Source organism: Xenopus laevis, chromosome 5L (assembly GCF_017654675.1).
Source record: "Xenopus laevis strain J_2021 chromosome 5L, Xenopus_laevis_v10.1, whole genome shotgun sequence".
NCBI lineage: Eukaryota > Metazoa > Chordata > Amphibia > Anura > Pipidae > Xenopus > Xenopus laevis.
In genome coordinates, this window is record NC_054379.1 from 92,787,107 (window position 1) to 92,812,785 (window position 25,679).

Genomic DNA, 25,679 nt, shown 5'->3' on the forward strand with positions numbered 1-25,679 from the left:
GTTCTATCCGTTTTCCTTAGCAGCTTTAACGCTGGGTGTATTTCATCTGTTTTCCTCCGTTTTGCCTCTTGCATTATTTGGCTGCACCCCCAGCATGTAATAGCCAATAGGAACCCGCAGAGTGTGGACACGTGCAGGCAATAGGTTCGACATAGGGAGAGCGCATGCGGCATATTAGTTATGCAGGAACATGTCCTAAAATGGACACTGTAGTGTTGTCAGTTCTCCGCCAATCACAGTGCAGCTTACTGCCAATGGACAAGATGCTCTCGGAGCTAACGCTACGACTGCCGGCAGTGTTACTATGTTCTTACTGTAGCCTAATGGCCGAGGTGGTCTTTGTAGATTTTACGTGCCAACCAAGCTTTTGTCTCTTCAACTAGCGACTGGTGAGAGCATCTATATCATTCTGGGTTTCACTCGCGCTGACAAAGCAGAGCCTTAGCAGCTGTCATTCTGGGTGGCAGCTTTGTCAAGGGGGTGTGCCATCTTGAACAGGAGAAATGGGCATTTATCTAATGGAAACTGTCTGTGAGAGAGTTATATGCACGGGATTGGCTTTTTACTAGGTACAGCAGCCAGCATTAGCTTTCGAGGCTTAATCATGGGAGTTGTAGATCAATGATATTTGTCTGTAGTTCAGTGATATTTGTCTGGCCATATCTCGAAGGCCTATACTCTCTTGTTGTTTGTAATGCCGAATGTTGGAGTATCTGGTGGATGATTGAGTGTTGTAAACTGCCACAATGTGTCCCACAGATTTCTATTAACCCCAAGTCTTGATTAGGGTGACAGTGGTTCAGATATTTCAATTCAAAATCGGGAGTCCATATAGTTAATCAGCCAGGCCCAAGGGACTCGCCCCAGTTCAGAAAGGCATTCAACTACAAAAAAGTTTATATCAAAAACGATATAAGTCCCAAGGCCTCTTCAAGTAAAAAATATTAATTTATTGTTATTCATATTAAAACAGTAGCTAGTACATACTACCCCACATACCCCACCTTACGCGTTTTGCACCCTCCGGCGCTTAGTCATAGGTGTATCCTATGACTAAGCGCCGGAGGGTGCGAAACGCGGGGTATGTGGGGTAGTATGTACTAGCTACTGTTTTAATATGAATAACAATAAATTAATATTTTTTACTTGAAGAGGCCTTGGGACTTATATCGTTTTTGATATAAACTTTTTTGTGACAGTGGTTCAGGCCTACAATATTCTGAAACAAATTCATTTCCACACCTAAATGGTAATAGGAAATAAGGTCTCAAAACTTCTGGAGTTTCTGCTGCTTAAAGGGATTGTTTACCTTCGTAGAGTTAACTTTTAGTATGATGCAGATAGTGATGTTCTTAGACAATTTGCTCTCCAGTTTGCAGTTTTGGCTATCTGGTTGCTATGGTCCAATTACCCTAACAACCATGCATTCATTTGGTGAAGAGACTGGAATAGGAGAGGTCCTGATTAGAAACGGGAGTAATAAAAAGTAACGGTAGAAATACATTTGTAGCCTTACAGAGCATTTGTTTTTAGATGAGGACAGTAACCCCCCGTTTTGAAAGCTGGAAAAAATCATTAGAAAAAGGCAAATCATTCAAAAGCTATAAATAAATAATGTAGTCCAATTGAAAAGTTTTTTTTAGAATTGGACATACTAAAAGTTAACTGTTAAGGAGGATTTTGTTAATTTACCTTTCTTTTGCTGAAATAACTTGTATTTTTAATGGCACACCTTGACTTTGTAGTGTTCTACATAATATATTTGTGATACACATTCTTCTTGTGATATTTGTATCCAATTCACATTGAAAGAAAGTGAAATACAATACCATATAAATGAATGTGAATTATTTCACAATGTCTTGCCCAGGCACTGTTTTACAACTTTGAATAACTTTAAAAGTCTATGGAGTTTGTGGGGAAATTCTGAACTAGCATAATATCTAGTGATCAAAAACAATCCCTTTAGAATATGTAGAGCAGTTTTGAATCCCCTATTAACAAGTAGAAATGTCTCAAGGTGTGTATAGGTTTTTTCCTTCTTATTATGGTGAGAGCTGTGAAGCTTCTCTCCTTGAAGTGGTTGTACCGGCAGATTCATTAGATAGAGTAAAGATAGAGTTGGTTGCCTTTTTTGCAAGAGAGAAAATATAAGTATGCTGAAATTAACACATCTCTTTCTCTGTCGTCTTAGGGGGACACAGGGACGATGGGGTTAAGCTCCATCCTCCAGGAGGCAGGACACTTAAATAAAAATTAAAGGGGGCGTGCCCTATTGGGCTTAACCCTGCACACTGTGCTCTAGCCTTCAGTTTTTTAAGTGTCCTGCTACCAGGAGGTTGGACTACGCACTCTATCTAGGAATATATGATTCTACGGTCAGCCCTGTCTGACACCTGGGGTGATACTAAGAGCAGGGTTACCTGTCTCTTCTACAGTAAGCCCCCAACATGGAGTAGCACACCGGGGTCAAATCCTAGCCTTGAAGGCTATAACGACCATCCAGACGTTGCCTGCGCCTCACTGGAGGGTAGAGGGTCTGGCCGGTGGTAGCCCTTAGTAATTATGGGCAGAGGGCTCCAGCGGTGCTATTCTGCTGCAGAATTCCCTCCCTCCTAACCCACCTCCGAAGAGTTTTCCCCTGGTTGCGGGTTAAACCTCACTTCAGGTGACGGAGGACCAACATTTCTGTCTCCTCCCTTCCTCGGAATAGCGCTCAATTGGTCCCTCAGTGCCGGCTATTACCTCTCCTGGATGGCTTCCTGCATCATGCCGGTCAGTAACCGAATGCGCTGCGAGCATTCATATCGCCAGGAGAGGAGGCAGAGGTGAGCGTCTTCATTCAGGAGGGACTTAGAGTCCCGCGCCATTATGCATTGCCGCGCGCCGCTGGAACGCATATGCGTTCCATCGGCCATTTTGAAATAATAGCGGCGCAGAGCGGCTGCTTCCTGCATAATTACCGGTCGGTAACCGAATGCGCTGCTAGCATTCATATCGCCAGGAGGCTGAGGTGAGGTCCTGTACTCTGGAGGGTCTGAGAGTCCGGCGCCATTTGCATTGCCGCACGCGCTGCTGGAACACAAATGCGTTCCAGCGGCCATTTTGTAATACTAGCGGTGCACATCGGCTGCGAGCTGCATGGTGGTGTTTTGGCTATGCAGCTACTGCCACAAAGATACCGAGCACGTTCTGGCGGTGCAAAAAGGTCAAATCCGCAGTGCCTAAGGCTCTCCTGTACCAGCATCAGTTATTCAACTCATGCATGCATGATCACCAGCAGGGGCCCACAAATGACAGCAGGTAGGCCAGTGGGCTACAGCTAAGCCGGGGGAGGAGAGAGAGTACCCCCCACAGCACGGGTGGTTTATTGCATGTGCGGTGCTGTTCAGTGGGGCAAGGGGCCAAATCTGCTTCAGATAACAACCCCAGTCCAGTAGCAGTACCAATCAAGGTATGCCACTAAAGACTATAAACAGGAACCGGGAGGCAGCTATGTTGTATCACCATAAGATTCTTTTGGCAAGTCACCTCCCTAATTCCTTAGCATCACGACAAGGATTGCCTGTTTTTGCTGTAAATTTAGGAAAAGACTGGCAGTCATTAGTCATCGGGTAGCACATGAACTAACCCTAGGATGACTTCACTGTAATTATCAGTCAGGTCAATTCCTGACTGGGCATTTTCCCTGTGGGGGAAAAACTTTCACCTTCCAATAATTCTGGTAGGGAAGTATAAATTCATGATGCGAGTAAGGAAAGAGAGAGTCAATATGAAATTGACGGAATCAGGAAGGTGTGTTTGAGATTCTAAGTCTCTCATAAACAGTCTACTGCAAGAGGAATGTAATGCTCCTGAGAGAAAATTCCGAGCTAAAATGAAGTTGTAATATCCATTTCCAAAGGAACTGGTAGGCAAGTAGCCAGATCCCTTGGCAATACGAAGGCTCGGTATAGATAATCCGGAATCTAGACTGTCAAAATTACCACGTGCCAATAACTAAAGGCGGCAGCATCAGGGACCCGGCAGTTAAACGGTAAAAATGCTGTTAAGAGCAAATTATCTTCGTGTCAGCACTACAACTATGTCTGGCATCTGCTGGGTGTCCATAGCCATTCAAACCTGGATCGATAATGAAGGATTTCTGAGAAGGGAGTACTGAGAAGTGATCTGTAAGCCACTCAGGAAACAGCAGATGCATTGATTTATCTATGTGTTACCTCCTTAGATACTTCTCAAAAATGGCCCGCATTTGGTTCTGTCTGTTGCTGTGGGAAGAACCTGTGCATCAAAAACTGCTCAAGCAGACCCCCGTTCAAAGACATCTGTCATTTTCAGTCCTAGGGCAATGGTTATGTGGAGAAGAACTTGCGAAAATCATTGCTCAATTTACAGGCGAACTACCCTCCTGGCCCAACCTAGATCCAGATTTCCAGGATCGGCTAAGCGTCAAAATTGTTGTGGCCAAGGTGCATTCAAGTACTCAGAGAACAAGACTACTTCACGACGGGGCATCTCCTTCAAAATCGGGGGAAGAGATATGGGGCAAGTTACTTCGATAACAACCGACCATCTAGAAGGTCGAAGCCTTCATTCCTTGGTTGCATGAGTCAACAAAGGGTGACAGAAGGATAACTCCTAGACGTCACATCCCTAAACCCCACCCCCTCCCGGAAGTTCATTTGCCAGGAGGGCCATCGCACCCCAACACCCCCTCTTTAAACTTATTGCCAGGATGGAGCAGTCTAGAACTATTGTACAGGTACCACAGCCGAAGAAATCTGGTGGTGTAAAACCAACGCTTCATAGTTCCCAACTGTGGTTTGGCTTCAAACAATTGAACAAGCTCATGCGTTCCAAAATGGAAACCCTACAATAACTGATTCAATGCAACTAATGATGTCAGTAGACATCCAGGGGGTTTATCTGCACGTTCCCATATGGCCACCTCACCAGAGGTATATTCGATTTTCCTCGCGAATCGCCACTACCGGTTGGTAGCACTACAGTTTTGACTCTCTTCGTATTCTGATGGCAGGATCTGCAGAAACCTTGCGACTGCAGGGGAGTTCTGTCACCCACACCTGGACGATCTTTACTCAAGACCAGGTCGGAAGACAAGGCCAGGAAGGCTCGGGATCCGAACCATGCTGATACTTCAGGAAGTCCAGTGGGCTATCAAGCAGTAAAGAATCCAACTTACAACCCAGCTCCCAGATACCATGTCCACAACACATTTACACAGTCGCTATGTTTCCCATGGGACAAACAGGACAGGGTCAGAGGTCAAATCGTTTTCACTGTTTTTTCCATTCAGAGACCAACAAGTCTCTTCGTAATGAGAGAGCTGGGGCCAATGGTCTTGACCACAGAAGCGGTTCCATTCGCATAGATACACTTGCGTCCTCTTCAGACAAAATGAATCACCATGAAAAAGGGGATCCTCTGTCCAGAATCATCAACCTGTTTCTACTAGGACGGCTCTCCAGTAATGGTTACAGCCAAACAACCTAACCATAGGGCAGTCTTGGGAGACTTCAAATGGAATGTGATACCCACATGTGCCAGTCTGCAAGACCGGAATGCAATATAGAGCAACCTGTCCGCGCAGACGAGCTCATGCTGACAATCAATACCTTGCCGTTACGAGCTGTAAAACTAGCACTAAACATATGGGCACATCGGTTACAAGCAAAACTGGTGTATGTCTACAGCGAAGATGTCACCATTGTAGCCTACATAAATTCACAAGGAGAAACGGGCAGCAGAGAAGCACTAGCAGCAGTGGACAAAGCCTGAGTTTGGGTGGAAGAAAGCTTGTAAGACTATCAGCTATACACATGCTACGAATGCCCGACATTGTAGCAAACTTCCTCAGACAAAACCAGGTATATCCAGGTGAAGCGGTGCTTTACCCAGAAGCATTCACGGAACCTGCGAATCTCTGGGGACAGCCTCAGATATATCTAACGGGTTTCAATGCCAACAGACGACTTCCAGGATTCTCACTGGCTGCCTAGACACATTGGCATCTAGATTGGATGCCATGACACTTCGAGGGGGAGTTTGATCCAACGCAATCCTCCCTCTTCTCACTATACTACCTCGGGTCCGCTAGAAAATCAGACCGTTATCTCCACGGCATTAGTAGTAGTTCTATACAGGCTCCAGACACAACGTGTTGCGGATTGCAGTACGGGCCTAGGTACAACCTATCTGACGAGAGGGCAGTACTGAATTTCCTGTGGCAAGGTCCAATGTACCTCACTCCGGGTCTATTCGCCTTGACGGGATGTCTGCGTACAGCTGGTGAAGACAAGGGCAAGCAGAAGAATTCATATATGCAATACTCATGGCACTCAAATCTACTTCTCGAGAGCCTATTACAAGATGTAGCACTTGTACATTAACTGATGTGAAGAGGCTGACTTGTCCTTCCTGGAACTCCACATTCCAAGGGTATCATTATTTTTGCAGCGGAGTTTACAGCTAGCTCTCTAAGGTTACGGGTATCTATCTCACCAGCCTCTGTTAGCGGTGAAAGATGCATTGTGCATTTCTGCAAGGAGTAGCACTTGTAGCTCGGTCCTTTTTCGCCCACCTGCCACAGGTTAGGATCTTATCTCGTACCTAAGTCTTACTGGACCCAGCATTTGAATATCTGAACTCAATCTTTGTAAATGGCTCATCTGCAAGGTGGCATTTTTGATGACATTTCATCAACCAGGAGAGTGTCTGAGCTGAGGGCACCGTTCCATAATCCAGCTTCTCCGGTTCACAAAGATAAAGCAAATAGTACGTACAGTTCCTTCATTCTTCCATCTCATATTAATCAGGAGATTTTAGTGCCATCGCTGCGCCCAACTTCTACAAACAACGAAATCCGAGCACTCCGGGGATACAGGAAACGGTTACGTTCTTCCGCAATTCGCTCTCTCTTCTTACCAGCGGGACCTCGAAGAGGTCAGGCAACTTCCATGATTCCTTTGCCAAGTACATCCGATTATCGCTTATCAGACATATTTTCGAACTAAGGTCTCTACTAGAAGGTATCCGAGCCCATTTAAGCAGTGGGATCTTCTTGGGCGTGATACATTCTGACCCACTGGGCCACAGCTACAAGGCAGCTGCCTGGTTGTACATACCTGCAAGATTACAGACTCAACACTCCCTCCTCAGCCCAGGCTTCCCTCGGTCAAGAGTGTTACAGTCTACCTTTCACTATTGGGTCTATTTAAGCTCGTTCCCACCCTGCGGTTCTGGGACTGCTTTGTTAAGTCCCCATCGTCCCTGTGTCCCCCTAAGACGACAGAGAAAACAGGATTTTTGATACTCACCGTTAAATCCGTTTCTCTGTAGTCAAAAGGGGGACACAGGGCTTCCCGCCCATTAGAACGAGCTTAACCATTGTTCGTTCCAGGATAGTTCCTGGTTTACCTCGGCTTATGGTTACTGTTCTTATTGTTCTGGTTGCAAAGTCTTTGGGACAAACTGAAGGCTAGAGCACAGTGTGCAGGGTTAAGCACAATAGGGCACGCCCCCTTTAATTTTTATTTAAGTGTCCTGCCTCCTGGAGGATGGAGCTTAACCCCATCGTCCCTGTGTCCCCCTTTTGACTACAGAGAAACGGATTTAACGGTGAGTATCAAAAATCCTGTTTTCCCTGCCGGTGGATTCCCAGGTTAAGGATGGTTTAGGAAAAGTGTGTTGCTAGGCAATGCCTTTTCCCCCATAGTGTAACTTTAAACCTGTTACTTTGCATAAAATGTGGCACATGTATCGTTGGCAGGCAAAGGGTTAATACAAGTTGATCCAGGTATTGGTTTTACCTCTGTGAAGCAAATTGGGGATGGTTCCTGACTGTTTTTTTTTTTTAACCTTCTCTGAATCATTATGGATAGCAAGGTTTCACATAGGTTGAACTTGATGGCCTAATGTCTTTTTTTCTTTTTCTTTTTTATCTTTACTGTATCTACAGTTAAATTGTGCAGCAGTGGAATAAGAGTTTGGCTAACAGCCTGCCAAACTGTGAGTCAGAAAGAAATTCATATGGTATCAACACAAAACAGTTTGAGATACGTGTTAGGTGATAATCAAAAAATATGTACATATCAACTGTGTGTACTGTATGTATCTATATAAGACATGGGGGGCAATCACTGCAACAAATCAACAAAGATACATATACATAAAACACGGGAGGCACATTTATCAAGGGTGGAATATTGAATTCATGTGAGTTTTTCAAAACTCCCATAAACTCCCATAAATTCGAAATTCGAGTAGTCGAAATTGATTTCTAAAAATCGAATTAATAAAACTGGGATAAATTTAAACGATTTAAAAACAATAATCGAATTTGATTAAACTCAATTAGAGTTTTTTTTCTCCGAAAAGGCTGCAAACATCTCCAAATTGACCCTGGACCTCTTCCATTGACTTTAACAGTAATTCGGCAGGTTTTAGGTGACTAATAGTCAAATTTGAATTCTTAAAGGGCCAGAGTTTGATATCTCTAAATTTCCAATTTTTTAAAAAAAATGTAATCGAGTTTGAATAATTCCCTAGTTGAATTTGACAGTATAGACAATAAATCTGCCTCGTAGAGTTACATAGTACTGCATTTGTTATAAGAATCACATGTGACAACTTACAATCTATATTTTTTACTGTATTTCAGTGTTAAATGTAACGTAAACCTTTAATTTAGAAATTGGTTTAGTCTTCTTGGGGCAAAATTGCTACCACTAATTTGAGGGTTCCTGTGAGTTGATTAGTTTGTCGCTGGCTTGTAGGAAATGTACCTATTCTTTATATACATTTTTATCATATTGAGGCATTATGGTTTAGATCATACAGATCACACTTTCATTTGTTTTGTGTGTTCAAGAGGTGTTCATTTTGCTCTACATGAAATACCGCAATCAGCCTGGGTACTAAAGCAGGGTACCTCTTGGAACTCCAGCATGGTCAGGGATCTTTAGTCTTTCTGCCCAACACTTAAACACTTTGTGGGTATTCCACAGATACCCAATTCAGGACTCTAGGGGTGAAGCTTGATTTTGGATTATTTATAACTTAATTTAATCTCAACTTCAGATTTCCTAAATAAGCTTCCAGGACAGTAGTACCGTTGGTATAAATGTTACTGAAACTGAGCAGCGATATAAACATGAACATATTCTTTTTTACGAAGGATATTCTGTAAGAAGGATATTGTGTATGAAGAATATGCTAACTAACATCACCACCCATAGTATCGGGTAAAAATTCATACTTATTTGAACATAAACATATTAAATCAACTTTGTGTCATGCTCTTATTCATAAGCATAGCACACTGATTCATTCCTTACGGTTTAATGGGAGAAATTGCTGTTCAGCAAAATCCTCTTAGTCCTGGTATTCAGTGTTAATCCACCTTAGTTGTGTGTAATTAGTTAAATCATCACAAGCTGGCTGTTTCTTAGTAATGTATATTTTATAAGAAGCCTACTTTGAAAATGCTGTAATTTTTTCTAAAGCACTAAAAATGTTTTTATTTAGTTCTGTAATAAATAGGCGATATACACAGCTTCCCTAACTCCAATTGTGGTCTCTTGTTCTCTCTGGCCTTTGCTACACAGGACTGTCATAGGAGTGTCTGTCCCTATGGTAGATGTGCTTGTGTGCCATTTAACAACTGCAACTCCCTTAACCATTTAAGTACAGGTATGAGACCTGTTATCCAGAATTCTCGGGACCTGGGATTTTCCCTATAACGGATCTTTCCATAACTTGGATCTTCATACCTTAAGTCTATCTGAAAATCATGTAAACATTAAATACCCCCAATAGGCTGGTTTTGCTTCCAATAATGATTCATTGTATCTTAGTTTGGATTACGTACAAGCTACTGTTTTATTATTACAGAGAAAAATGAAATAATTAAGAAAATTAATCAATTGGATAAAATGGAGTCACACTCTCTGTGCAATATCTTGATTGTGTGATTACATTTAAATGTGAGGTTTTTTTTACCACACACTAGAGCAGTGAATGTAATAAAATAATGGCTTTTAACAATTATGTTAATTTTTTTTTTTGCAGTATACTCTTGTATATAAGCTGTGTTTCTCTTTTTTTGTTCTTTACCCAGATATATTTGCAATCATGGAGATCTGAAAGGACAGAAGTTTGAGTGGAGGGCTGTCCCTCCCTCTACATCCTTCTATATATTGCTGCTGGACTTATGCCTTTAACATAACAAGAATATATTGCACAAACATTTACTTATAAACTCGTGGAGGTGGGTTGTAAGGGATTTATTTTCTAATATTATGATTAAGTGTATTGAAGTGCCAAATCTATTCATATAGCACAAAAACCTATAATGGATATCATGGTATGAGTTTTCTGTGGTATGCGGGCTGTTTTTTGGAATCCACATCCACTGTAGTGACATTTGCCAAGAAGAATTGTCAGCTTGAAAAGAAATGGAAAGAGTATGGCCCGAGTGCACTACACGTAGTCGCTCTCTCCAGCATGCTTTGGATGTTATTTCTGTGGTGACTAGAGCAAGTGAGCAACACATAAAGGTCTTCCTTTCTTCTTATTGCTGTAATGCTGTTACACTCAAAGATGACTTTGGGCGGAATGCTACTCATATTGCGGCATCCTGTGGGAAGAAAAATGTACTTGATTGGTTAATTACAGGAAAAGGTGTTGACTTGGCTGTCAAAGACAAAGAATCAGGATGGACAGCATTACACAGAAGCATTTTCTATGGACATATCGATTGTGCGTTATCCCTTTTAAAGGTGAGTAATATTAGACACATGGAACTTTTTCTGTTCTAATTAAAGAAACAGTAACATCAAAAAATGTGTTTTAAAGTAATACAAATATAATGCAGTGTTGCCCCGCAGTAGTAAAACTGTTGTGTTTGCTTCAGAAACACTACTATTGTTTATATAAATAAGATGCTGTGAAGCAATGGGGGGCAGTCATTCATAGAACAAAAGGCTCAGGTTACACAGCAGGTAGCAGATAACACAATTATGTTCTACCACCATTATCTGTTATCCACTATTTAACCTGTCCCATATAGCCTTTTTTCAATTTCTGCCATTGGTACACAGCAGTATTTTTATATGAACTATAGTAGTGTTTGTGAAGCAAACAGAACAGTTTTACCAGTGCATTACAGTATATTATGATTACTTTAAAACGCTTTCATTTTTTGATGTTACTGTTCCTTTAAACGGTTTAGCAAATCAGGTTTAATGAAATTCACTATAGCATACATAGGTTGGTAAAGTCTGGGTCACTAGCATTTTGAAGCCTTGCCCCTGCAGAGCAGGTAAACCCAAGTTTTTTTGCTGTTGTATATATTCTGACTTGTATTAACTTCAACTTGAATAAACAGGCCATCAGGATTTGCATGGCACTTCAGTTTTATAGGTGGGAAAGATTAATATTTTAACCTAGGCAGTTTTCAAATAGTGGAGACTTACATCAGACTGTATATAAAAGAATTAAAGTTATGAAGAGCAAAGTGAACATTTGAAAATGTATCATTAATAGCATTTAATAGCCACAGTAAGGTATTAAATATGCCAATTTGTTAGTTCCACATTCAGCACCTTCATTGCAGGTACAAACACCATGTGTATAAAAGTAATTCCTGTTTGACAGCAACTTGCATTGCATTATAAATACTGTGTATATTTCCAAATACTTTTTTTTTAAAAAATATCAATCTATGAATGTCGGAATGTTACATGTTCTTGTATAAAAACAAATTTGGTTTTAAGTGTCGCTTTTCTTTATTCTCATAGCATGGCAGTAACCTTTACATTCAAGATAAAGATGGATATACTCCGTTGGATCTGGTAATGAAAGACAGACCTCCCCACATTGTTTCAAAACTAGTGGTACGATTTATAATTTTTCTACTTTCTTGCCCTAACCTCCAAGTTTAAAAACAGAATATTATTCACTTATTGATGTACTCAGTACAACTTTCAGTAGGTAGCTGGATGTAAACACTAGTGTGCCTTGTGCTTGTATAATTAATAATCCAATCATTACATGTTCACCGCACCCCTACACAAGTTACATTGCTTTCCTTTTGAGTTTTCTAAACATACTTTGCCAGATACCTCAAAGGTATTCCCCAAATAAAACAATGATAGTGTAGTACTTCCAAGCACTCCTTATATTACAAAAATATCAAGTTTGATATTCACATTAAACTGGGACACCTGGATGGTCCTACAGGTGCAACACACTTTTATTGTACCAGAAATCAACGGTGACTTGAATTATAGTGAATATGCAAGGAGCTTGTCAGGCGTTAGTTACCTAGAAATGCAGACTACTGCATCTCACTGTAACTATTGCTTGCTGGCAGGCCATCACATTTTAATACAATATAGGTGCTTTCAGGCACTTTGCCACCATCTTCTTGGCACAAACAGTTATGTGTACAATTACCCTAAATCTTCCTGCATACGCAAGGGTCGGAAACTGCTGAGGGACACCTGGGAGAGTTTAGAAACATGGCAGTGCATTTTTTTTTTACGAATACCCCTTCACTGATCACGTTTCTTACTTTTACTTATTTTAGTAAATCGATTTTTGCGAAAAAAGAGTCTGATCGAAGATAACTGCAGGTCTAGGCTCCAGAGTTTAACTCCCTATGCAGGAGGCTTCTGTAATCTGTTGTCTGCTGAATAGTTTTAATAACATGTGGGTTTGTTGGATGTTGCTCCACTCCTCCCCGGCTCAGCAGATTGACATAACAGCAGGGGAAGAGGAAACCCTGTGCAGGGAAAGCTTGTTTTTTGCAGAAGTATCCTTCATAGGGAATAAACCGATATGCCATCAGCCCTACAGTGAAGCACAATTGCTACAGGAACAACCTTGAGGTTGAAAAAGTTTAGAAAGTCTTTGTATCCCTTGTTATAGTGAATATGTAACCTGCTGAGAAAAAATAGAATTCCCCCTTTGGATATGGGTTGACCCGGAAGCAATCAGTAGAGGAAAAGCATCCAACCGCAGGATCCAGACACTGGCAAGTAATTGTACAGTACACTGGTAAAGAGCCAACTCTCCATCTTTCCTGTGTACCTCTGACAGTTCAGCTATCAATATGTTGGCCATATTCTTGGGGGTATATTTCAGGCCATGTACTATGAAATAATAGGTGCGCCTGCCTGCACATTCTTGTGACATTCCTCTTTAACCAGAAAATTATTCTACCCTCATTCTGCCTTTACCCCAGCTGTAAGTAGAAGTCTACCAATATCCTGTAAGAAATTTGATGTAGTAAATTCCTCTTTTTGATCAATTGCCTTTTTCAGTTGTGATTATCTGAGTTATTTTTGTAATTGAGACTGAGGGGTGGCTGGGAGGGGTAGAGCCAATAAAGTAAAAACAAAACCTGTACACTCTGCCAGTTTTTTTGCTCATTGGCGGTTCCTGGGTCCTCCAATTGTCTGAAGAAAAAAAAGATTTTACAGTAAGAACAAAATCTCATTTTATAATTATCTTTCCTAAGGTATCTAAAATCATTATTCTTTTCTTATTCCTTTTGTTTAAGATCCCACTGAGCTTTATACATGGGGGGACAATGTCAATTTCACTTTGGGACATGGTACTCAACAAAGCAAGCACCATCCCGAGCTAGTGGAAATGTTTCCTCGTTCTGGAGTGTATATCAAGCAGGTAATGCTGGTCAAACACATGCTATCAGTATGTGTGTTTGTGTAAATGATTTTAGTTTTTACTAAAGGTTTAGTATACCCTGTTTTCATCATTAATAACCTGGATAGGGCTTTTGCTGACCATGATTTTTACCTGTTATAATTTGTAAATATATACGAGTTTTGTTATTTCTTGCGCTAAGTAGTGTAAAATCTGAAATAGATAGTAAAGTAGCTTCCTGACTCATAGGGGTACATACAAATCAGCGGTCCACTAGAAAGCTCTGTGTATTAGTGATGAGCAGCTCAGGAAAATCTCTGTACCCAACAATAACTGCAAAATGTTGCCATTGTAGCCATTTACCCACGCTCAACCCGTACTTTGTATGCTATGTCTGTGCCCACCTCTGTTTAAAAGACAGGGAATCTTCATGAGCAAAGGACATACAGTGTGTACTTTCCCAGTCTGACCCGCAACCAACCCTAACCCGCAATGGTTGGCAAAATTTCACCTAAACCTGCCCATCCAGTGGTCAGTCTGCACATTACTACTGTGTATAAGCAAAACTCCTCCATCCCCCAGCTGCAGCTTGTTAAGGTGGGCATACACAGCCAGATATGCTCATTTGGCCATCTGCATGCTGGGCCAACTCGGGCTAATCATACACTGAGGGCCTACCTCCATCATCTGAGAACTTCATCAACACCTGCCAAATTGAAATCTGGCTGATTTTCAGACTGATCTCTTTTGGACAGATCTGCTGTTGGACCAATACACAGGCCAATAAGCTGACTTATTGTAGAGGGACCGAATCAGCAGATGTTATTTTCTTAGTGTGTTGTTATTTATTTTTGCATAAAAAATGCAAACAAAACTAGAGCAGCATAACCAAAGATATAAACATATGTGTGGAACCGAGTAAGTTCTGAAATGGTGTGATACAAAGACATTTTGGCTTAATGGCATTTACGTATGTCCAACCTCCCTTGGTCTCTATTAGTAGCTTTCTCTCAAACATTTTGTTTGTTGACTAAGTGCTTCCCACTATTGCTCTGCCATGTACGAGTTGGCAATTTTTGTCGGCCCTTCTATGGGCAATTGGGCAGCATTAGGCTGTGTAATAAGAGAAGCGCTCTATGTAGAGGTTTCTCAGTGGACTCTTGATTTGATTGTGCTCTTGCTAGTAAAATGTGATTTAATTTTCACTATCCAATTTTGATTTGTTGAGTGCAAGAAATAACAAAAACCATTAATATTTCTTAATTAAAGAAACAGGCAAAAAGCATGTTTAGCAAGAGCCGTATTAAAACTAGGTGCTGTACTGTGCCTTAAATAAGTTTGCACTCCACTTGAATTCAACATTTTGTCTGCCCATTCATTTTTTTTTTTTACTTATTCAAAAGGGGGCTGTGTTTTGGTAGTAGCAAGGCCCTATCAGAGCCAACTGTACCTTAGAAAGGGAAATCTCACTGGTACTTAAAGATCAGCTCTTGCTATAGACCTCAGTAATGTTTCCTAAGGGCCTAGCAAAGATTGCTTAGGAAACATGTACAGTTTTCTCATGGGAATGATTCCCTTGCACATCCATTAAGTTGTAGTAACTGCTGGACACTTTCTGCCTTTTGTCCTGTCCCTGGTGCAAAATTGTAGCCGATAAACAAGTCAATTGTGTTCTTTCAATGTCAGTGGTTTGCATTTTAATTCATAATTACAACCAGTATGCTTGATGTTTTACTTATAGGGATGCACCGAATCCAGCATTCGGTTCAGCCAGGATTTGGCCTTTTTCAGCAGGATTCGGATTTGGCGAATCCTTCTGCCTGGCCTAACCGAATCCTAACTTGCATATGCAAATTAGGGGCTGGGAGGGAAATTGTGTGACATTTTGTCACAAAACAAGAAAGTAAACAATGTTTTCCCCTTCCCACCACTAATTTGTATGCAAATAAGGATTCGGTCCGCTATTCGTCCGAATCTTTCTCAAAAGATTCGGGGGTTTGGTCGAATCAAAAATAGTGGATTTGGTGCATCCCTAATTACTTATAAGCCATTGTTACTTGATAATGATGTTAAGACGCCTTTAAGAATTGGGGCTGCACCAGACATCTTAAATACTGAAATTATTCAACGTGCTGTAAATCTGAAATAAAAATGAGAAAATGTTAAATAGGTTTAGATAATTCCAAAAGCATATTAAACTGTTTAGATTAATTCAGCCCCAGTTCTGCACAGAATTAAGCGGAAAATGCTAAATTTTAATTGGAAATTATGGAATTTCATTATGATCCAACATAGTGATATCGGTGATATTTTGCTAAAATATAATTCGCAAAGTTTTTATAAATAGGCAAAATGTCATATGAAAACAATATATTTTTGTCGAAGAAAATGAAATTGGACAAACCACTTCAACCAGTTAAACTGCTACCCCTAGTTAGACATATGCCTTCTGTTATGTTTTTGGTATTTATTTTTGTGACATTCCTTCTTTTCAGATGGTACTTTGCAAATTTCATTCAGTCTTCCTGTCTCAGAAAGGACAAGTTTACACATGCGGACATGGACAAGGAGGTCGTCTTGGACATGGAGATGAACATGCTTGGTATGCTGACTTTATCATTATTACCAGATTAGAAGAGTTTATAGTATATTATTGGTAATGCTCCACAATGTTTGTGATATTTACCTGCTTCACCTGCTCTAGTAATGTACTGTAAGTAGTTGAGTACTTTTCTCTTGTTTAAGTGTATAAGTGCATTGGGCTTCTCTAAATGTATCCTCCCAGTGCTTCTCTTAATGCACCCTCCCAGTGCCTTCATTACCTGGGTTTTCTCCATCAGTGCATCACTTTCACCCTTTGCTCTTTATGAACGTGTAATAGCTGTCAATCGTACAGGCCAGATGCTGTCCTGCACATGTGCTTGCTGTCAAGGGCAGAATAAAGGTTGCAAGCTTGTAAGTTCAGTTAAATTTGTATTTTATCAAGTATGTATCGGACTGTTGTACATTAGAAAGGATAAAGTCCCTTGCACTATGAAGAATTCATAAACAAAAGGAAATTTCTGTCTTTTCATACAATTTTAAAAAACAGCACTTTCAAAGAAAAGTTCACTTCAAGTACCAGTATGGGATCCGTTATCAGGAAACCAGTTATCCAGTAAACTCCAAATTACAGAATGGCCGGCTCCCATAGACTCCATTATAATGAAATAATCCAATTTTTTAAAAATGATTACAGTACCTTGTACTTGATCCCAACTAAGATATAATTAATCCTTATTGGAAGCAAAACCAGCCTTTTGGATTTATTTAATGTTTAAATGATTTTCTAGTAGATTTCTAGTAGATTCAAGGCATGAAGATCCTAATTATGGAAACTCCAGGTCCAGAGCATACCGGTATTTTAGTTTTTCCACTGGTATATTGATACAACGAAATCTAAACCTTCAGAACATAGGGTACTAACAGTCTGATGTCAAAGGGCTTGTCATAAAACTGTGGTGAGCAGTCTTCTATGTTCGCTCTGCTTCATCTTGGTCACACCAGCATGTTCATAGTCAAACTGGGCCAGGCAGCTCTAACAAATTCCAGCCCAGGAGAAGTAATGACTTACATTTTCAGTCTGTGAATGAAAGTGCTGCAGAAGAGTAAAATATTTAAATATTTTTTACCTGCATCAACAGTATGGTCTACATAGAATTTCTGGACATAATGTATTTAGGGCAATGACACATGGTGCTATTTGTCGCTCAGCATTTTGTTACAGAAACTTCTTACCAGAAGATATTCTGCCATAGACAATGCTGGGAATTCACTCTGCCAAAACACTCAAATCGCGTTATCGCTCAAATAAGCATGCAAATGCATTTTTCACATAGGCAATTCTCAGTATTTCCTATGGCAGGGTATTTTCTTGCATTTAGCCGTAACAAAACACTGACAATATTGTGTTTCATTGCTCTTGAAGGATTTATTTTTATTTCAGGAATGATGTTTTTTTTTACAAGCTATGGCATGAAGTTGTTTTAGCCCTGCTTATTAGGGCTAGCTGAAAAAGCTGCCACCACCTCCTTCAGTTCACTAAAAGGAATTCCTGTCCATTAGTGAAACATTGTGGACATAATGACTCTGAAGATTTTCATTCATCCAGGTCATGGTATATCTAGTATATGTAATTCTAAAACAACTAGCCTTGCTGAGTAATCATTGAAGACGTTTCACTACTCATCCGAGCAACTTCTTCTTCAACTGACTGGTGTTGGAAATCCTCGGCATATAAACTCTTCCACTAATCCAATCACGATGGCACATTGTAACTCTTCAGAGAGGGGGCCTTCGACACCACCTGTCTGATACATACAATGCTGTTGTAACATCTGTACCCCGGCGGTTTCAGAACACTTCACACATTCATTCATGCAACTCTTACAAGTAGCACCTGTTCTAGGATACCTTGGTAAACCTATCACAGTAACCCCACAGAATCAGTTTCAGATGTCACCTCTCTGAAGAGTCACAATGTGCCATTGTGATTGGATTAGTGGAATAGTTTATATGCCGAGAACTAGTCAGTTGAACTGAAGAAGCTGCTTGAATGAGTAGTGAAATGTCTTCAGTGATTACTCAGCAAGTCCAGTTGTTTTAGTATTGCTTATACTAGATATTGTGGACAGAAGCTGGGTCCGACATTAACACCAGTCCATAACAAGAAGCCGGGGGAGAAGAGGTCTGCAAGGAGGCAGCTGGATAGTTTATTAAATTGATAGTGATGCTTTCTTGATAAATGTGGAACATTGTCACTATTCATTTAAAATTGCAGATGAATACATAGCTCCTTTAAAGAAACTCATGTAACAGGGCTGCAATATTCAAAGGTGGATTTTTGTTTTGGACAATTAAAGTATTGTATTCTTGTAATTTGGGTCCAATGAGATGTTTTTCTTTTTTTTCAATACAGTTCCATATTCAGTCTTATAAAAATATCCTTTAATTTTCTGCCGCATGTCTTATTAAAAGCTTCTGACATTATTGAAATGTGAAATTATAATATTTTTAGCTACAAAATGTGTGTTTATTTTCAAGGTTCCTAGGCTGGTGGAAGGTCTTCGTGGTCATCCATGTACTCAGGTCGCTGGAGCAAAGGATCACACAGTAGTTCTAACGGAAGATGGATATGTTTACACATTTGGACTAAATACCCCCCTCCAAATTCAAATGTTCCAAGGCAGGTATGTGAATATTGAATAGACGAGTAAGGTGAATGGTAATGTGAAATTAATACGTCTATAATGGTCTTATATATGCTACAACTTTCTTCCTAACCCAAATTATGAAGCATATATAACTTTGCATTCGTTTAGCATATTTTGTTAAAATGTTTGGCTGTAAATCCTCCTCCTAGAAATGAAATAAAATCCTTTGTGGAAACTTCTTTCTAAGCTTTTGAGCCAATACCTGTAGTAAATCCAAGAAAGTGTTACATTTGTCTAGAATTCCAAAAAAAATAAATCTATATGGAGATTGCATTACGTATGCAAGATTGTAGGGCTCATTTACATAAACTAGTGCAGTGAGCAAAGTGCAATTTTGAGCACAATCCCCATATTATTTTTCCTGGAACTTCAGCATCATTGCAGTCACAAAGGGGTCATGAGTCTGATGCAATTTTGCTGTTCCTGGTGCAACTGCATACAATTAACCAAAATTAATTTTGATGCAAATCGGACACAATTACATGGAAGTCCACCCGGTTTCATTTCCAGTGAGTGAGGTCTACAGAAGTCACTCACCGACTGCAACAAATGCAATGAGAACATTCTTAAAGCGGAAGCTATTCATAGATGATTATATGCCTCATGGTGCGCACATTGCCTATTGCCTGACTTCAGATTCTATTGCCTATAAACAGTGCTCAGTAATCTCTTGTCACATGACAAAGAGTACATAATTCTATTTATATGTGTATAGTGTAGCAAAATGCCAATGACACTTATAGGAAAGGAAAGCTAACCTGTTCAAAATTATAAGAATATCATGACCAAATATTTCATTTTATATGTACTGATCCACATTGCTATAGTTAACCCTTCCTATATTACTGCCTGGGAGAGAGAGAGACCAGGGAAACAATAAATAAAGAGCCACGGACCTCTATAGTTACAGTTATAACTTAAAATACTGCAATACTTTTATAAAAGTTACCATTTAAGACCAGTTATGTTTTTCGTACAAGAGAAGAGTGTGGCAGGCTACAAACTTAAAAGAAAAAAAAAGATTACATTTAGGAAATTCTTTTCATTTTAAATGTATTGCTAAGCTACTTTTAGGATTGATTTATTATAAAACTATTCCATTACAGTGATACGTTAAACTGAATGAGTCAGTTTGAATATTGGGACTACTAAAGTGTCTTGCTGTCTGGATTACTTCCAAGTGATTATTAAAGTATTATTAATTTAATTGCAGATTCAGGCCAAAACCATGAAGGGAAAGACTGTGTTAGGGGTCGCTGCTGGAAGGTTTCCCACAGTTCTGTGGACTAAAGATGCTGTTTATACAGTGGGATTGAATGGTGGCCAGTTAGGTAAATATATTATTTTACAGGTTTTTATACTATGTCACAATGTTAAAATCGATTTGGTATTTGATATGTGCTACATTTTGCTTTAATTAACTGTTTAAATATAAAACACTGTTCTGTTTATAAAAAACCCCAAGTTTCAAAAGAACACTTCATTTTTTAACATAGTAAGTAAGGTTGAAAAAAGACACATGTCCATCGAGTTCATCCTTTTTTTTTTTATTAACTATCTGCCAGTTGATCCAGAGGAAGGAAAAAAAACCCATCTGAAGCCTCTCCAATTTGCCTTAGAGGGGGGAAAATTCCTTCCTTTCTCCAAAATGGCAATCGGACTAGTCCCTGGATCAACTTGTACTATGAGCTATCTCCCATAACCCTGCATTCCCTTACTTGCTAAAAAGCCATCCAACCCGTTCTTAAAGCTATCTAATGAATCAGCCTGTACAACTGATTCAGGGAGAGAATTCCACATCTTCACAGCTCTCACTGTAAAAAACCCCTTCCGAATATTTAGGCGGAACCTCTTTTCTTCTAATCGGAATGGGTGACCTTGTGTCAGCTGGAAAGACCTACTGGTAAATAAAGCATTAGAGAGATTATTATATGATCCCCTTATATATTTATACATAGTTATCATATCACCCCTTAAGCGCCTCTTTTCCAGCGTGAACATCCCCAATTTGGCCAGTCTTTCCTCATAGCTAAGATTTTCAATACCTTTTACCATCTTAGTTGCCCTTCTCTGTACCCTCTCTAATACAATAATGTCCTGTTTGAGTGATGGAGACCAAAACTGTACGGCATATTCTAGATGGGGCCTTACAAGTGCTCTATACAGTGGAAGAATGACCCCCTCCTCCCGTGATTCTATGCCCCTTTTAATACAGCTCAAGACCTTATTTGCCCTTGATGCTGCCGACTAGCATTGCTTGCTACAGCCAAGTTTATCATCTACAAGGACTCCAAGGTCCTTTTCCAGAATGGATTTGCCTAGTGCAGTCCCATTAAGGGTATAAGTGGCTTGGGTATTTTTACATCCCAGGTGCATGACTTTACATTTATCAACATTGAATCTCATTTGCCACTTAGCTGCCCAGATTGCCAGTTTGTCAAGATCCTGTTGCAAGGATGCCACATCCTGGATGGAATTAATTGGGTTGGATAATTTTGTGTCATCTGCAAACACTGATACATTACTTACAACACCCTCCCCTAAGTCATTAATGAACAAGTTAAATAAAAGTGGACCCAATACTGATCCCTGGGGGACCCCACTAAGAACCTTACTCCAAGTAGAGAATGTCCCATTAACAACCACCCTCTGTACCCGATCCTGTAGCCAGTTTCCTATCCACGTGCAAACGACTTCATTAAGCCCAACAGACCTTAGTTTAGAAAGCAGTCGTTTGTGGGGCACAGTATCAAACGCTTTGGCAAAATCCAAATAGATCACATCTACTGCCCCCCCACTATCCAGAATCTTACTTACCACATCATAAAGTGCAATCAAATTCGTCTGACATGACCTATCCTTTATAAAGCCATGCTGATTGTTGCTCATAATGCCATTCATTAGGACAAAATTTTGAATGTGATCCCTTAACAAGCCTTCAAATAATTTGCCCACCACAGATGTCAAGCTTACTGGCCTATAATTGCCAGGCTGAGATCGTAATCCCTTTTTAAATATTGGAATAACATCAGCTTTTCTCCAATCCATAGGCACCATACCAGATGACAGTGAATCTGAGAAAATCAGAAATAAGGGCTATAAGGGCTGGTCTAAAACTGAACTAAGCTCTCTTAGAACCCGGGGGTGTATGCCATCAGGCCCTGGAGCCTTGTTTACATTAATTTGTATTAAAGCTTTTTGAATCATATCCTGAGTCAGCCACTGACTAGATTGAGCTGAACCATTCGGGCAGTTATAAAGTGAGCCTGTGAACACAGACTCCTCTATTGTATACACTGAAGAAAAGAACTGATTTAACACATTTGCCTTAACTGTATCTGTTACAACCATACTGGTACCATTATTTAATGGAGCAACACTCTCAACCTGCATCTTTTTACTATTAATATATTTAAAAAACTTTTTAGGGTTAGTTTTCACCTCCACCGCAATTAACTCTTCGTTTCTTTTCTTAGCCTTCCGGATTGCTGATTTACAACATTTATTACAGTGTTTATATTCATTAAATGCAGCTTCTGTCCCTACAGATTTGTAGTTTTTAAATGCCTTTCTCTTCTTTCCCATTAACTTCTTTACTTCTGTATTAAGCCACACAGGATGATTCTTAGAGCTTCTAAGTTTAGTCCTTAAGGGAATAAATTGAGAACAGTAATGATTTAATATCATTTTAAAGGACAACCATTTCTGTTCTGTGTTTTTAGCTGAAAACCTAATGCCCCAATCAATGCTCTGTAGGGCAGCCCTCAAGGCACTAAAATTAGCTTTTCCAAAATTCATGGTTTTTGTTGCCCCTTTTTTTTTTTGTGACTGCGCTCTTAAGGTCTTTGCATTTATTAGACTACTGCTGTCCTGCTATTTCCAAGTGATGCAACTGTTTTTCATATTTGTTCGAACCTGGAGGCCATAGAAATCATTTGGTAGGGTCATCTTGAGTCTGCTAGTCTCCAAGAGAGTCTGCTAGTCTCCAAGACAACAGTCCTGGTTTAGGCTAGTGTCACAGATTTGGCTCCCTTAATACCCCCACAACGTTAATGGGGTTATTAACTAAACCTCAAATTTATCTGGTCGGGCTTTCTGGGGCAAAAACTTGAATTTTTTCGTGGCAAAAAACGCAACTTTTTCAAGATTTATTTTACCCCTATGCTGTAAAAAGACAGAATCTGAAAATCTGCTATCTCAGACCTGTTGACGTCCTGTATAAGTCGATGGGAAATGTCCATATCCCCAATTGGAAGATAGCTTTGCTCTGGGTAATCCGATAAATTCAGGGTTTTGGGGCAAAAACACGGAGAAATAAGTGATTCTGAGAAAAAAGTCAGAAAAATAATCATATCATTCAGGGTTTTGTGCGATTTTATTTTGTTTTTTACCGATTTGTTTTATTTCAGTTATTTTATTCATAAATAAGGCAAAATTGAGGATGGGAGTTTGGACAAGCTTTTTTTATTTAAATTATGAGATATATTTGGATTTTAGTTAATAACCCCCAAAACTTCCAATATTATTCAAGATGAATAACATGTTTAAATGGACATTTAAAGTAAATGTAAAGTGTATAAAGTAAGTATTAAAATATACCTTTTCTTTCCCCCAACCTAACTAACTAATATCTCTGTCATACATACCGTATGCATTTATTTTATTAAATAGTGAACTTTGGTGCTCATGCTGAGATTTTTAATTTCTTGCTTTGTAGGATACTTGCAAGATCCTAATGGAGAAAAATTTGTAAGTTGTCCTCGCCAAGTATCCGCACTTCATCATAAAGATATAAACATAACTCTTGTGTCAGCAAGTGATGGCGCTACAGTTTGTGTCAGTGAAAGGGGAGATATTTACCTTCTGTCCGAGTATCAGTGCAAAAAGCTTGCATCAAAGCAAGACATTCTTGCCTATTTTTATATATATTTTTTCTACATGAAAAGTTTGTTCAGATTGTTACATGACCCAAACGGTGTCTTATATTTTTTGTCTTGCAGACAGCTAAACCTGAAGAAAGTTCTTGTTTCAGGGGGCTTTTTGGAACATAAGGCAGCTCCTGAGCATCTTAAAGGACCAGTAACATCAAAAAAAAAATGTTTAAAAATTCGTTAGTGCACAACGAAAAATAAACACCAAGACAATAAATCTTTAAAAAGCAAAGCCTTTATTAAGAAATAACTTACAGAAAATCCACTTCCTGTCCTCTTCAGAAACGGCGAAAAGGCGACCATCCACACTGCAAGCAATCGATTTCTCCTTCCTGGATATTCACTGACAGGCATCTTCCTCCTCCCGGCGTCCAGCAACAGCTGTGTCTCTCCTTCCCCATGGATCGACTTCCCTCCTTTGCTCTCCTCACCAGCAGCTGCGGGGCACAGAGTGGGTAGTGATTTAGTAGGAGTCGGTGTGAGCGGAGGCAGGGACGGAGCTCTAAGAAACAGACAGTCCAGTGTAAAATACTTGTCTGCGTGTGAAATCCTTCCCATCGCTTCATACAATGCGGAGAACGGCAAACAATCCTAGCGTGTGTATTTGATTGTCTGCTTCTTCTAGGATAATTAGTCGCATTGAGGGTCCCCGCAGAGAGAAATACAAAACCGGCTGCCAAAGTCCCCAGACTGAGCTAAGTTGCCTGCTCGTTGCTGTCAGTGAAAGATACGTGGAGCTGCTGGGATGGGAGCAATACCGGCAAAGAACAGTATGTGTAAAGAGCTCCGTCCCCTGCCTCCGCTCACACTGAGAATTAACTCCTAGGAGCCAAGCTTTAACCCGCTTCCCCTTGGCTGTAGCTCCCACTTACCTGCGCTCCTCATTGTGCAGCTCCGAGTCCCTCTGTGACTGAAGCCTTGGTGCAGTTCTGCTTAGTGGGGTCGCCGGCAGCGGCTACAGGAACAGCCCGGGCAGAACGTTCGGCGGGGTCGGCGGCGCTGCAGCTGCTGGTGAGGAGAGCGAAGGAGGGAAGTCGATCCATGGGGAAGGAGAGACACAGCTGTTGCTGGACGCCGGGAGGAGGAAGATGCCTGTCAGTGAATATCCAGGAAGGAGAAATCGATTGCTGCAGTGTGGATGGTCGTCTTTTCGCCGTTTCTGAAGAGGACAGGAAGTGGATTTTCTGTAAGTTATTTCTTAATAAAGGCTTTGCTTTTTAAAAGATTTATTTGTCTTGGTGTTTATTTTCGTTGTGCACTAACGAATTTTTAAACATTTTGTTTTTGATGTTACTGGTCCTTTAAAGAGAATGGCGGCCAGCCTGCAAGTGTTTTTGCTTTGGATCAAGCTGGAAGGGTATGAGATTATTACTTTTTAGTGTGAGTGTTTTTTATGATAGTTAAAGGGGCTGTTCGCCTTTTAAATTAACTTTCAGCATGACCTAGACATCAATATGGAGACAATTGCGTGCAACTCTTTTTCTTGCCTATGATGGATTATTTAAGAAAAACGCGTAAAAATATTTCCATGTGCATGTTTTTTCAGAAAAAAGGTCACACCAGTGACAATTGTATAGTTCCAACACACATATCTATCTATCTATCTATCTATCTATCTATCTATCTATCTATTCCACAAAATAGCCAGCACTCTCGAAAATATATTTCAGCTTGCCTGGGTGCAGTATCCAAAATTACAATATGTAGTCAGCAAGAACGGTCCGCACTCTCAGGTCTTATGTAGAAAGTTAAAAAGTTTAATGGTTACATACGAGACTAATGTTTCGGCCTCCTCCGAGGCCTTTCT

The 25,679-nt window shown here is 40.1% G+C and overlaps 1 protein-coding gene across 4 annotated transcripts; it reads left to right on the plus strand.

Annotated features, from left to right (window-relative positions):
* Positions 1-235: 235 nt before the first annotated feature.
* LOC121393742 (inhibitor of Bruton tyrosine kinase-like) lies at positions 236-24,021 on the plus strand. 4 transcript variants are annotated; one of them, XR_005961306.1, is made up of 8 exons: positions 236-389; positions 10,139-10,799; positions 11,820-11,915; positions 13,586-13,710; positions 16,185-16,291; positions 18,772-18,917; positions 20,155-20,272; positions 23,659-23,836. XR_005961306.1 is itself a non-coding variant. In XM_041563094.1 (5 exons), the coding sequence occupies exons 2-5, from the start codon at positions 10,476-10,478 to the stop codon at positions 23,675-23,677; spliced, it is 585 nt and encodes a 194-aa protein (XP_041419028.1). In that variant the 5' UTR covers positions 236-389; positions 10,139-10,475; the 3' UTR covers positions 23,678-23,836. The 4 variants fall into 4 exon arrangements, 1 of the variants encoding a protein (XP_041419028.1); XR_005961305.1 differs by lacking the exons at positions 13,586-13,710; positions 16,185-16,291; positions 23,659-23,836 and adding an exon at positions 23,942-24,021; XR_005961304.1 differs by lacking the exons at positions 13,586-13,710; positions 16,185-16,291.
* Positions 24,022-25,679: the final 1,658 nt, after the last annotated feature.

What these genes read in the sequence shown, in the direction of transcription:
- LOC121393742 (XM_041563094.1), top strand. Translation starts at nt 10,476, where the DNA reads ATGGAAAGAGTATGGCCCGAGTGCACTACACGTAGTCGCTCTCTCCAG. An exon ending in GTGCGTTATCCCTTTTAAAG is followed by an intron (nt 10,800 to 11,819) that starts GTGAGTAATATT and finishes TTATTCTCATAG; the next exon opens with CATGGCAGTAACCTTTACAT. An exon ending in ACATTGTTTCAAAACTAGTG is followed by an intron (nt 11,916 to 18,771) that starts GTACGATTTATA and finishes TTTATTTTCAAG; the next exon opens with GTTCCTAGGCTGGTGGAAGG.